Source organism: Microtus pennsylvanicus, chromosome X (genome assembly GCF_037038515.1).
Source record: "Microtus pennsylvanicus isolate mMicPen1 chromosome X, mMicPen1.hap1, whole genome shotgun sequence".
NCBI lineage: Eukaryota > Metazoa > Chordata > Mammalia > Rodentia > Cricetidae > Microtus > Microtus pennsylvanicus.
The window spans coordinates 132,087,528-132,101,334 of record NC_134601.1 but is presented as its reverse complement, the minus strand read 5'-3'; the positions used below and the strand labels follow the sequence as shown (position 1 = coordinate 132,101,334).

At 41.1% G+C, this 13,807-nt stretch overlaps 1 protein-coding gene across 1 annotated transcript in view; it reads right to left on the bottom strand.

The window, feature by feature from the left end:
- Dgkk (diacylglycerol kinase kappa) overlaps positions 1 to 13,807 on the bottom strand; it is a 157,450-nt gene that overhangs the window by 28,651 nt on the left and 114,992 nt on the right. The window contains exons 9-13 of the mRNA XM_075958021.1: positions 13,071 to 13,254; positions 12,378 to 12,486; positions 11,872 to 12,011; positions 11,013 to 11,094; positions 8,378 to 8,469 (exon numbers count right to left, since the gene is read on the bottom strand). Of these exons, the coding sequence (XP_075814136.1) occupies positions 8,378 to 8,469; positions 11,013 to 11,094; positions 11,872 to 12,011; positions 12,378 to 12,486; positions 13,071 to 13,254 (607 nt within the window). The remainder of the gene's footprint in view (positions 1 to 8,377; positions 8,470 to 11,012; positions 11,095 to 11,871; positions 12,012 to 12,377; positions 12,487 to 13,070; positions 13,255 to 13,807) is intronic.

Sequence of the window (13,807 nt, the reverse complement as noted above, 5' to 3'; positions counted from 1 at the left end):
TTCTGAGTACATACCCTAAGGACCCTGTTCTCCACTCCAGGGACAAGTGCACATCCACATTCATAGTGTGCTCAACACAACAGCTGCTTCCTTTTCTGTTACTGTGATAACATATCATGACCCAAAGCAGCTTAATAAAGGGTTTATCTCGGATGATGGTTTGAGAAAGTTAGATGTCCATAATGGTAGAGAACTCAGGGTAGCAGGAGCAGGCAGCTGAAAGCACACACCTCAGGCATGCACAGGAAGCAGAGGAGGACAGCAGGAACTAAAGCTATAAAACCCCCAAAGCCCGTCCACAGAGATGTACTTCGTCTAGCCAGGCTCTTGCTTCTAAATGTTCCTTAGCATCCTCAGAAACACCAAATGGGACCAAGGGTTTAAGGGTATGAGTCTATGGGGAAATGTTTCTCATTCAAATCACAACAGCTAAGAAATGGAATTAATCTAGGTGTCCACCAATTGATAAGTGGATAGTGGAAATCTGGCCCCTAGGCACAATGGAATTTCATTTAGCAAGAAAAAAAAAAACCCCACGCTGCATGAGGTAACAAAGACCCAGAGAATCAAACATTTTCTTTGTGAATATTAACATAAAATCTTTAGATTTGTGTGTTTGACATGGAATACCCATGGAATCCAGAAAAGCAGAAAAGGGAACATTGGTGGGGAAGGGGAAGAATGGGTTTCAGGGAGGAAATTTCTTTAATTTGTATTCATCATAGAAGATTTTCATTTCTCCTTCAATTTTAATAGATAAGTTTTGTTGGTATAGTAGTCAGGGTTGACAGTTTTGGTTTTTCAGAACTTGAAATACATTTTTTCCAGTCCATTCTGAATTTAAATGTCAAACAATCAGGTGCTATTCTGATGTTTTTGCTTCTGTAAGTGACTTGACCTTTCTCTCTTAAAAGTCCCTTTCCATATCCTTTATTCTCTTCTTAATGTTTTAACTATAATATGTCCTAGGGAGTTTCTTTTCTGTCATGTCTATTTGGAGTGCTGTAGGCCTCTTGGACCTGCATGGGCCTCTTTTCAACTCTGAAGATTTTTCTTCTATGATTTTACTAAAATCTATTTTATGTGTTAGTATGATATTCTTCTCATTTTTAGTTAATATTATCTGAAGTTTAAGTGTTAGGAAAGTGATATGAAAGGGACAGAGAGAATAATAGAGAAGAAGACTTAGGTGGGGAGAATCTATATAAATTTAATTAGAGTTACCCTACATAGGGGAGAAGGCTTCTCCCAGAAGCCATAGGCTTCCAAACTAAAAAGGTGTATGAGATAATTCCTCTCTAGTTGTTGGTCATGGTTGTCCCAGAGAACCCCCCACCTCCAAAAAAGTACAGGGTATTGCTACTGACAGTTGATAGCTTCTACAGGAGTAAGATTCAGGTTTCTTTAATACTGTGGCCCCTGGTAGGTGACCATGTTCCAGTAGACCCTATATTCATTATAAATACTCAGCAGTACAAGTCAGGACCACGAGGGGTGCACCCACCCACTGAGACAGTGGGGCTGATCTATTGGGAGCTCACCAAGGCCAGCTGGACTGTGACTGAAAAAGCATGGGATAAAACCGGACTCTTTGAACATGGCAGACAATAAGGGCTGATGAGAAGCCAAAGGCAATGGCACTGGGTTTTGATCCTACTTCATGTTCTGGCTTTGTGGGAGCCTAGCCAGTATGGATGTTCACCTTCCTAGACCTGGATGGAGGGGGTAGGACCTTTGACTTTCCACAGGGCAGGGAACCCTGACTGCTCTTTGAACTGGAGAGGGAGGGGGAGAGGAGTGGGGGGAGGAGGAGAAGAATGGGAGGTGGGGGAGGGAAATGGGAGGCTGGGAGGAGGCGGAAATTTCTTTTTTTTTTCAATAAAAAAAAGAACACAAACAACAGCCAGGCCACATGTCACCACAGAAGTCCAGCCATCCCACTACAGCAAACCCTGAAAATTCCAACATAGCCGAAACACAAGAAAACTATCTTAAAACCATATGATGATGATAGCAGTCCTTAAAGAAGAGAAGAAAATAACAAATAAATAGAAGAAAAGACAATCAAAAATGGGAAGAAATCAATAAAGCTCTTAAATAATGTCAAGAAAACAAAGAAAAAACAAATAGTTGGCAGAAATGAATAATACTGTTCAGGAACCAAAAATGGAAATAGAAGCAATAATGAAAACACAAACTGGAATTCTGGAGATGGAAAATCTGGGTAAGTGAACAGGAACTACAGATGCAAGCATCACCAATAGAATACAAGAGAATGGAAAAGAGAATCTCAGGCATTGAAGAAGAAATAGATACATAGGTCAAAGAAAATGTTAAATCCAGAAAATTCCTGACACTAAACATCGAAGAAATCTGGAATACTATGAAAAGACCAAACACAAGAATAAAAGGAATAGAGGAATGAGAAGAAACCCAGCTCAAAGGCCTAGAAAATATATATTCAACACAATCATAGAAGAAAAAATTTCTAATCTAAAGAAGGAAACATGCCTATAAAGATACAAGAAGCTTACAGAACACCAATAGATTGGACCAGAAGAGAAAGACTTTTTGGTACATAATAATCAAAACACCAAACACATGGAACAAAGAAAGAATATTAAAAGCACCAGAGAGAAAAAGGCCAAATAACATATAAAGGTAGACCTATTAGAATTACACATGACTTGCCAAAATTAGGTGAACAATTTGAACTATATTCCCTAATAAAATAGAAGTATTCGTTAAAAGTCTCCCAACTAAAATAGCCCAGGGCCAAACTGAATCCAAGTACACTTCAAAAAGATCATCCACCATGACAAGTAGGCATCATAGACTTCATCCCAGAGATTTAGGGGTGGTTCAACATAGGAAAATCTGTCAATATAATCCATCATATAAAAAAACTGAAAGAAAAACCCCACATGATCATCACATTAAATGCTGAAAAAGCCTTTGACAAAATTTAAAACCCCTTCATGATAAAGGTCTTGGAGAGATCAGGGATACAAGGGACATACATAAACGTAATAAAAGCAATATATAGCAATCCAACAGCCAACAAAACAATTTCACTAAAATCAGGAACAAGACAGGTTGTCTACTCTCTTAGTATCTATTCAACATAGTACTCAAAGTTTTAGCTAGAGCAATAAGACAGCAAAAGGAGATCAAGGTGGTAAAATTGGAAAAGAAAAAGCCACAGTATCTTTTCTTGCAGATGATATGATAGTATACATAAGTAACCCTAAAAATACCACTGGGTAACTCCTAAAGCTGATAAACACTTTCAGTAAAGTAGCTGGATATAAAATTAAGTCACAAAAATCAGTAGCCCTTGGCAAACAACATCCTTCATAATAGGCACAAATAATATAAAATATCTTGGTGTAACTCTAACCAAGCAAGTGAAATACCTGTATGACAAGAACTTCAAGAGAAGATATAAGAAGATGGAAAGACCTCCCAAGTTCATGGACCACTGAGATTAACATAGTAAAAATAGCTATCCTACCAAAAGGAATATGCAGATTCAATGCAATTTCCATCAAAATTCCAACATAATTCTTCACAGAACTTGAAAGGACAATTCTCAACTTCATATGGAAAAGGAAAAAACACCAGGATAGCTAAAACTTGTATAGTAAAAGAGCTTCCAGAGGTACCACCATTCCTGTTTTCAAGCTCTACTACAGAGTTTAGAGCAATAAACACAACATGATATTGGCATTAAAAAAGGCAAGTTGATCAATGAAGTTGAAACCAAAGCCCAGACATAAAGCCATACATCTATGGACACCTGATTTTCAACAAAGAAGCCAAAATTATACAATGGAAAAAAGAAAACATTTTTAACAAATGATGCTGGTCTAACTGGATGTTGGCATGTAGAAGAATACAAATAGATCCATATCTATCACCCTGCACAAAACTCAAGTCCAAGTGGATCAAGATCTCAATATAAATCCAGATACACTGAAACTGATAGAAAAGAAAGTAAGAAATAGCTTTAAGTGCACTAGCATAGGAGACAACTTCCTGAACATCAACAGCACAGACAGGAAGATAGACGATTAATAAATGGGACCTTAAGATATTGAAAAGCTTCTGTAAGACAAAGGACACGGTCTAGGACAAAATAGCAGGTTCCAAAAAAGGAAAAGATCTTCGGCATCTCTACATCTAACAGAGGGCCGATTTTCAAAATACATAAAGAACTCAAGAAACTAGACAACAAACCAAATAATCCAATTAATAATAAAGTACAGATCTAAACAGAATTCTCAGCAGTAGAATCCCAAATGACAAAGAAACATGTAAGAAGATGTTCAACATTCTTAGCCATCAGTGAAATAAATGCAAATCAAAAAAACTCAGATTCTATCTTAGACCTGTCAGAATGGCTAATACTATCTATAAACACAAGTGACAGCTCATGGTGGAGAGGATGTTGTGGGAATGCAAACTTGTCCAGCCACTTTGGAAATCAGTATGGCAGTTTCTCAGAAAACTGGAAATTGAGTTACCTCAGGGCCCAGCTATACCACTTTTGGGCATATACTCAAAGGATGCTCAATCATACCACAAGGACACTTGCTCAGCTATGTTCATAGTAGCATTATTTATAATAGCCAGAACCTGGAAACAACCTAGATGTCCCTCAACCAAAGAATGGATAAAAAAAATGTAGTACATTTACAAAATGGAGTACTACTCAGCTACTAAAATCAATGAATGGAACTCAAAAAAAAATCATCCTGAGTGACACCCAGAAAGACAAACATGGCATGTACTCACTCATAAGAGGATACTAGCTGCCACAATCCACACACCCAGAGAGGCTAGGTAACAAGGAGGACCCAAGTGCGGACACTTGGACCTCCCTGGTAAGCAGAAATAGAAGAGATCTTGTGGGTGGACTAGGGACTGGTGGGGATGAGAACATGAGGGATCAAGTTGGGATGAGTTGGGGGAGAGAGTACTGAAAGAGAGGACTAGTAAGGGGATCATTTCAGGGTCAGGTGGAAGCTTGGTGCAGGGGAAATTCCCAGGAATCACCCCAGCTAAGGCCCCCCAGCAATAGGGAATACTTAACTGGAACTGGCCATCTCCTTTGCTCTGGCAAGGCTACCAGGAATTGGGAACCAACCCAGACACACAGCCTTCAACCTATAGTCTGTCCTACCTATGGCCATATAGGCTGGGATAAGAGACTGGAGTGGCCAACCAATGACTGGTCCAGCCTGAGTCTCATGACACAAGAGTGAGCCCACCTCTGACACTGCCTGGGGCACCAGGACCTAGAGGCTGGGTGGCCCAGAGACCTAGGATAGAACCAAACACAACTGAAGAAAAAAATGTCAAAGCAATGATATTCTGCTATACTCGTAGGTCGAGGCCTAGCTTAACTGCCATCAGAGAGGCTTCATCCAACTGATGGAAGCAGATGCAAACCTACAACCAAACTTTAGGTGGAGCTCAGGGAATTCTGCTGAAGAGAGGGAGGAAGGATTGTAGGAGCCAGAGAGGCAAGGAAACCACAAAGAAAAAAAAACACCCTACAGAGTCAACTAACCTGGGCTCATAGGGGCTCACACAGACTAAATCAACAACCAGGGATCCTGCATGGGCCTGACATAGGCACTAGGCATACATGAGGCAGTTGTATAGTTTGGCCTCGTTATGGATGTCCTAACAGCAGGAACAGGGGCTGTCTCTGACTCTTTTGATGGCTTTTTGGGAACCTATTCCTCATACTGAGTTGCTTTGTCCAACTTTAATACAGGAGAAGTGTTTAGTCCTGCCACAACTTGATATGCCATGTTTGTTTTCTAGCCATGGGAGGCCTGTCCTTTACCAAACAGAAATGGAGGAGGAGTGGATGGAGAGGGCAGAGGAGGGTGATAGGAGGAACAGGGAGGAGAGGAGGGAGGGGAAACTTTGGTCAGGATGTAAAATCAATCAATCAATAAATAAATAAATATTAAAAATAAGAATGAAATCAAGAAAAAACTTTTAAATCTTATAATTAAATGAAAATAAAAAAGACAAAAATAAATATAAAAATAGTAAAATATGGGAAGTAGAGGGGCTAAAAGATTAAAAGGGAACGAGGGTAAAAGATGGGACAGAGAAATGTGGTAGTGAGTAGGTTAAACAAACCTAAGGATGTTTGAAAAATATGGAAACCCACTTGTTAAAAATTAACATGATTTTAAAAAGAAACAATGGAATTCTCTTATATGGATAAACAATGTTTTTCCTGGGAGACAAGACTCATTATTTAAAATTTTATTGCAAGGCGTGAGCTACCTCCCTATGAGTTACTTACTGGTCAGGGAGCACCAGAGGTATCTAAAATAACACAAGCTATCACACTGCCCCTGGTTACCCACCATAACTACATGGTCAGACTCTATTCGGGAGAACACCATAGACTTTGGCTGCATGACACAGAGGAATCAATTTCAGACCACCTGGGAAGCTTTCTCCTGCTGGGTACCTTTCAGAGTGTCATAAGAGGTGGGCTGCTGGGGAAGGTAAGGCATCAATGATCTCATCCACTGTTGGGTCCTGCAGGCTACAGTCTCATTCTGTGAGGCAAAATGTGCCCACAGGTGCAGAAATGGTATGACTGTTATGGCGGTAGCTATGATTTTTGGTTGAATTTGAGGCCCTCTCCAGAGGAAGTGGGGCTAGAGAGATGGCTCAGCGGTTAAGAGCACTGCTTGCTCTTCCAAAGGTCCTGAGTTCAATTCCCAGCAACCACATGGTGGCTCACAGCCATCTGTAATGAGATCTGGTGCCCTCTTGAGGAAGAGACCTGATCAGTCATCCTCATCAGCTTAGACCGTGAAACCCAATATGGACAAGTTCAATAGAACCACCATATACGGGCTGCCCATGCATGCTTCAGCATTGCCAGGGCAGACATTTCATTCCTTTCTTTTTTTCATTTTCCACAGAAAGTCATTTCACACCTGTTACTGTGGCCTTCTCAAAAGCCCACAGGTTAGAAGGTCATAGGCCCTAGGGTATAACCTGCTGCTATTGGTTTGCTAAATGGTCATCTTGCCAAATTGCCTTCTAAATATTTGCTTAAGCCTCGTAGACCTGGGCCGCTCTCCACCTTGGTCAGAGAAGCTTCTTTTCGCAGCAAGTGGAAGCTAATGCACAGTCTTCTCACAACATTCAGTGAGGAGAATAAAAGATTGATTAATCGCACTGTGCCAAAGAAGACACTTACATTAATCCTACTACCACTAAAGCTCAGGGATATGGCAGAAGAGTGGAAAGATAGGAAAAGGCAGGATGTGTGCGGTCAAGTGCTGTCTTTTGGGCAGGACGTGGCCTCTGTATTTAGGCGCTCACAGTGGCTGTGGTTACCTTTAGAAGCTCAAGCCGGCCAAAATCCCAGCATAGACGGGGTAGATGATGGCCATGGCCCACCCCCTACTGAGATGCTATTGGTAGTAAAGCAGTTGCTGAAGGAGGGACAATCACTGCTTTTGAGGACATGGCCACTGATAGGTGTCCCATACTCTAGAGGTTGGTCACACACCCATGCATATGTGGGTAGCATTAACTGAAATAGTGGGTTATCAAAAAAGAAAGATATATATTTGGGGTAGTATGGGGAATATGTGAAAGTCTATGACTGAGTGAAAGGAGGGTAGATATAGTTACGTTTCATTGTATAAATACACATGAAATTTTCAAAACTAATATTTTAATAAGAAAAATCCTGATGTGTGGACAAGGAATGATTTTTAAGATATGGTGTTCAATGAATCAAACATTTTTATAAGGTGACAAGCATTATATGCTATTGTACATTTAAAATGATTGCTAAAGTTTGGGAAGAATTAAACTACAGGGATACCCAGCCACAAAGAGTTTTGACATTCCCAAAGGCATTCATGGGCGACACTTGTGCTTTTGATTTTGTACTGGGTAGATATGTAACCTATAAAAATGAATAGAGCTTAAATTGGCAAATAATACAAATTTGAAAATAAAAAGCAAACAAGCAAGCAGGTACCCTCAAGCACTGAAGAGACCTTTTCCAGAGCCAGCTCAGGTGTCTGTGCTGTTGGATTATCTAGAATGTTTTGTGTGCCTTCAGTTGCCTTCTTTCCAAATAGCTGCTCGCAATTTTGCCTGATTTTTTAAGCAGCATGACTCCTCCCTCCAGCCTCATATTTTTTTACCTTTAACATTCGACTCAGGAAATCAGAGTTGAGTGAAAATGATTAGAAAAGGCAAATACATACTTTCCTTGGCCTTGAAACCTCAGACTTTCAAAGTGAGCCTCATATCGCATCACCTTAGAACAGCCTAGGACACCCCAGAGGATGAGAAGCAAAGGAAGACTTACCTACAGGAGATGACAACCTCGGTCTCATAGTTGGACTTCAGGATTCTGTTCAGCTCATTGTTTGCATCCTCTAAATGGCGGATGGCAGCAGCCTAGGGGTAGACAGAGGGGTCAGATTCTGAAGCTGAGCTCTGTGACTTACCATACCCCATCTCTTCACAAGCCCACCCCCAACATCTTTACCAGAAACTCAACTGCCTTTCTGGAAATAAATTATTTTGAGTCTCAAATCATTCTAAAAATGAGAGGCACTCTCTGTAAAATGTCATATTCTACAGATAGTAAATAATAAATCTGTAATTCTGATTCATAACTTTCCAATACCAGAAGTTTACCTTTTCAAGAAGGTTACTAAGAATACAGTATCCACTCATGTAGTACTGAATATGTGACTGATTGTGTTCTAAGTTATATGTACTTATCATTTTTATGTACTCTCAATATCTACGCTGAGAGGTAAAGATTGATTTTATGCCCATTTCACAGAAGAGAAAACTGAGGCACGGGAAAGGAATTAATCAGTAGCACTACTTAGATTTGATTTCAGGTAGCCTGACTCTTGAGTCTGTATTCCTAATTATAAGTTTTAGCCCTGCCTATCACTGCCAAGTTCAAGCATCTACCAAGTGCATATACTTATATGTTTTCAGTATCTTTCAAGGTTTACTGAGTCACAAACCTAAATCAGGATCATCTCTAGTCTGAATAATGTCAGCACCTCCCAGTTTTGCTCCTTGCCTCTGACCTTTAATCATTGTGTTGCCTCCTCACACACCCCGGGCTACAGCTCAATGATGGCTGAGCAAACTTAATGAGATGTTAGTGGTGGACACTCACATTTCAGCTTCCTAACGTGTTTGGAAATTTCTGTATTAAGTAAGGGGGGAAAAGATGGCTGGGAGATGGCTCCGTTGATAGAGCACTTGCACCAAAAGAATGAAGACTTGAGTTTGAGTCCCCAGAACCCACATAAAAAAAGCCTAGCATAGTAATCCCAGTGATGTACATGAGATAGGAGTCAGAGACAGGCAGAGCCCCAGAATCTTGTCAGCTAGCTGGCCTTCCTAGGCTGTGATGTTCCAGGCCAATGAAAGACTCTAACAGAAAGATGGAAGGTGCCAAGGACCACAAACCAGAATTCATCCTCTGGTCTCTGAACACAATTGTATGCTGTGCACATGGACATCTACCCCCTACACACACAAACACATTCCCCCAAACTCTTCTAGAATTCTCATTACTCTCAGGATTAAAATCCAAATTTTCTACTGTGCTTTATTAATTAGCCTTTCTTGGGTTGATTATTTCTCTAGTCTCTCATTTTGTATGTTCCATCCTTGATCAACATGCCCTGGACATTATGAACATGTTTCAGTTTTGTTAATATTATACAGCCTTTATTGTCTTTGGGACAGCATAAAAACAGGTCTTGTGATGGTTTGAGGAAGAATGGCCACCATGGGTTCATATATTTAAGTGATTAAGGAGTAGCACTGTTTGAAAGAATTAGGAGGTGTTGATGGAGGAAGGTCATTGGTTAAGTAATAAAGAAACTGCTTGGCCTCATAGGTTAAAACATAGGTGGGAGGAGTAAACAGAACAGAATGCTGGGAGGAAGAGGAAGTGAGCTCAGACTCGACAGCTCTGCTCTCTGGAGAGACGCCATGCTCCTCGCTCCCAGACAGACACGCTATGAAGCTCCGACCCAGGATGGATGTAGGCTAGAATCTTCCCGGTAAGCGCACCTCGGTGCTACACATTATTAGAAATGGGCTAGTCCAGGTGCGAGAGTTAGCCGAGAAGAGGCTAGATATAATGGGCCAAGCAGTGTTTAAAAAAATACAGTGTCCGTGTAATTATTTCGGGGCATAAGCTAGTAGGCGGCCGGGGTGCTGGGGACGCAGCCCCGCCACTCCTATTACTACAAGGTGTGGCCTTGTTGGGGGAAGTATGTCACTGGGCGTGGGCTATAAGGTTTCAGAGGCCCAAGCCATGCCCACTGTCTCTTCCTGCTGCCTGAGCATCAACATGTAGAACTCTCAGCTCCTTCTCCAGCTCCACGTCTGCCTGTGCGCCACCATGACAATAATTGGCTAAACTTCTGAAACTATAAGTCAGTCCCAAATTTTCTAAGAGGTGCTGTGGTCATGGCATCTCTTTAGCAATAGAGCAAAGACTAAGACAGGCCTCCTTTGTCATTTTTCTCCTGGTTATTGTTATTTCTCAGGTCTAAGTTGAAATGAGACTCATTCTGTATGTTTTCCATGACATCTCACATGTAGCACTTTATTAAAATGTTACCTTGTCTACCTTTAAATAGCCTCTGGGCTCTGCGCAACAGGGGCTATATAATTTTTCTCTAGCTACTAACGTGTAAGAACATTTCCTAATACAGTACCTCATATACAGTAGTTATTCCACAAACAATTTTGAATGAATGAATGAATAACTAAAGTGACTCATTTCCCTAATGCCAAATGTATTTGCAGTGAATAGCTGCTGACTGATATCTCCTGTCCTCAGAGAGCTCAGCCTCATGGAGTCCATAGACGTACTTCATATTCTTTCTAGGCTTTTCTTCATATTTCACTTGTGCTAAAGTGATTGCTCTAAGTTATAGCTGAACAATAATCACCTCAAATCTTGGTATGTCCATTTTCACCTGTCCTTTTAGCAGTGGGAATTGTTTGGGGTTCTCACGGATCATCACGCTCCATCTAAAATGAAATTTAAACACAAATGTTATTTAGGTCTCTGCTAATTACAAGTGAAATCAGAGTTCAAGAAAGAAGTCAAAGCATTCATGTGCTTGGGGAAGTGGCCTGTAGGGTGAACTCAAGCAGTATACATAACCTCAAAGCATACATAAGAGGGGGTTCTGTTTCACGACATCCCTAGGTGAGTATGATGGAAGGAATTTTTCTCAGAAATCTCAGAAATCAGTGTTTGTTAACCAGAGGTAGCATCATGAGCTCAAGAAATATTTTTATGGAGTATTTATGCTAGATCCTTGCCCAAGAACTAAGGAATAAGAATCCTTGTAATGGCCCCAGATTTGTATCTTGAAACCCCACACCTGACTTATAGTCCTATTTCTCAGATTATAGGATGATGATAAAAAATATCTGGAGCAGAGAAAATATAAGCCAGCTGGCACTGAATCTCCTCCCCTGCTCCCCTTTTAAAGTTTCTCTGAGGGCCTGCTAATACTATAGATGATTTCTCAAGAGTCAGTATGCTTCCACTGGACAACTGACTATGCACTTTGAAGGACACTCAGCAAACCCTTGAAACCTGTCCACAAAGCCCCTGCTCTATGATCTTTCAGGGGGGAAGTGGGGCTTCTACAATATTGCAGGGCTACATGGCTCTCTGGTTTCTCAATGGACAAGACCTTCCAAGTGAGCCCGCCCTTCCATCACAAGGGAGCTGGGTTCAGGACTAAGATGATATAAATAGAAGAGGCGCAAGGACACGGCCTTTTAGTCACTCACCTGTCTAGAATTCTCACGTTAGCCTGCTCTATTCTGCTGAGAATATCCAGTACAGACTTGTTTTTATTCCAGAACGATCCCCAGCCAAGGACCCGAGCGAGATCGTTACCAGTTCCAAGCGGGATGACTGCCAGCTGACACTGCAAGAAAAATAGAGACGCTCTTTCAGATGGTCCTTCCACCATGTTCCACTCGCTGAAGGACTTTGAGGGTGCTCTTTGGGAAGGAATGGGCAGGAATTGGCCTTACAGCCAGGGGTTTTTAAAGAACTGCTTTATAGCAAGAGAAACAAGAGGGTATTTGGAGTTGAATGATATTTTCTCAAAGGAATTGGACCCCATTCTAATAACGGGAAGAACATGTTTAGATTGGTCAAGTTAACCATTAAGCTTGTAAAAGACACATTTATAGATTGGATGAGTGCAGACTTGGGACTTCTTGGACTAGACAGCTCCACATCCCCATTCTTTCTAGCAACAGTTAAACGGACTCAGCCAGACACTCACCCTATCATGCACGTCAAAGGCGTCAATCGTGGATAAGACCCAGCTCACGCTGCCATCTCCACCACAAACCAGCACGCGAAAACGACTAAAGTTCTTGAACATACAGATCCTGCAAGGAAGAAGGGGAAAGGGAAATCATTTCATGACGAATTGGAATTTCTGTTTCTCCCAGTCTATCAGGACCTAAGAACTCCTGTTTAGCACCCTGCTAACGGGCCACTCTGCCTTCTCTTTCCATTAGCCTCGTACTCTCTGTTGATTTGGGACCACAGCTTCACAAGGCAATCTCAGAAATGAGATCTTGCCTCGACCCATCTTATTTTATGCTTAGCTTTGCTCTGGAAGCCACTAATAATCTAGTCGTATGCTGAGTCTCAAGAAGAATACTTTGCATGGTTGTTAGTGGCTCCCAAAAACCAGCACTGAATTGGCACAAGATCCCATAGTAAAATAGGTCTGTAGTGAAATCCCTTTTCTTCGTCCTCTGATGTCAGAGGGCATAGTTTTCTGTTTTGCCAGTCAGAAAAAGTGAAGCAAGTGTGGGAGCAGGAATAGAGACTGAAGTGATTTCTGGGAAAGAGTCATATATTTGTGTATCTGCCGGGGTACAAAAACTAATCATTCTAGCCTAGAATGTGAATTGGTAGTAGACTGTTGTGTAAACCCAACCATACCTCTTTAGCCCATACTTACCCTGCTTCAGGTCCACCCTTCGCCAGGTCAAATACTTGAGACGGATTAAGATACTGCTTGAATTTTCGGAGGAAGACGATTCCTTGATGATCTCCACTTTTGGAGTTGACGAAGACAAGCAAGGGGCAGGAACAAGTCAATGGCCAATCGAGGCTCCAGAAGTCAGGCGATACCACTAATTGGCCTGATAGACACAAAAAAGAAAAAGAAAAAGCGCAATTGAGACGAGATAAGATATGACCTACATCACATTTTACAGAGACTCACTCTTATGTAAGATGGGTAGGGATGCTGAACTTTTAAAAACAGTGTTGTGCCTGGCAAAATCGAAGGCAGCTCCCACTAATTGACTGGTGGTTCGGAAGGCATTCTAAGCAGTTCTGCACATTTTCAACTGGCAACTACAAGGGAAATCGATTATCTTTCCTTAGCAGTATAACTTGGATATAATTATCTCCCATAAACAAATGAAATACCATTATCAACAATTTTTAATGAAAGGTAAAATGGTATCATAATAGCAGTTTTTCCACATTAATTCATTCATTCATGCATGCATGCATTCATTCATTCAACAAATATGCATTGAGGATGTTCTCTGTGCCAGTTCTTATTTATATTGGTGAACAAAATATGATTCTTATTTTAATAAAGGTAAAGTTCAAGCCCCCATCTCTCTGATTCTTGATCTGCACTGAAGTGCGCAAGCTCATATGTTGCTGCCACTATGGAGTCAC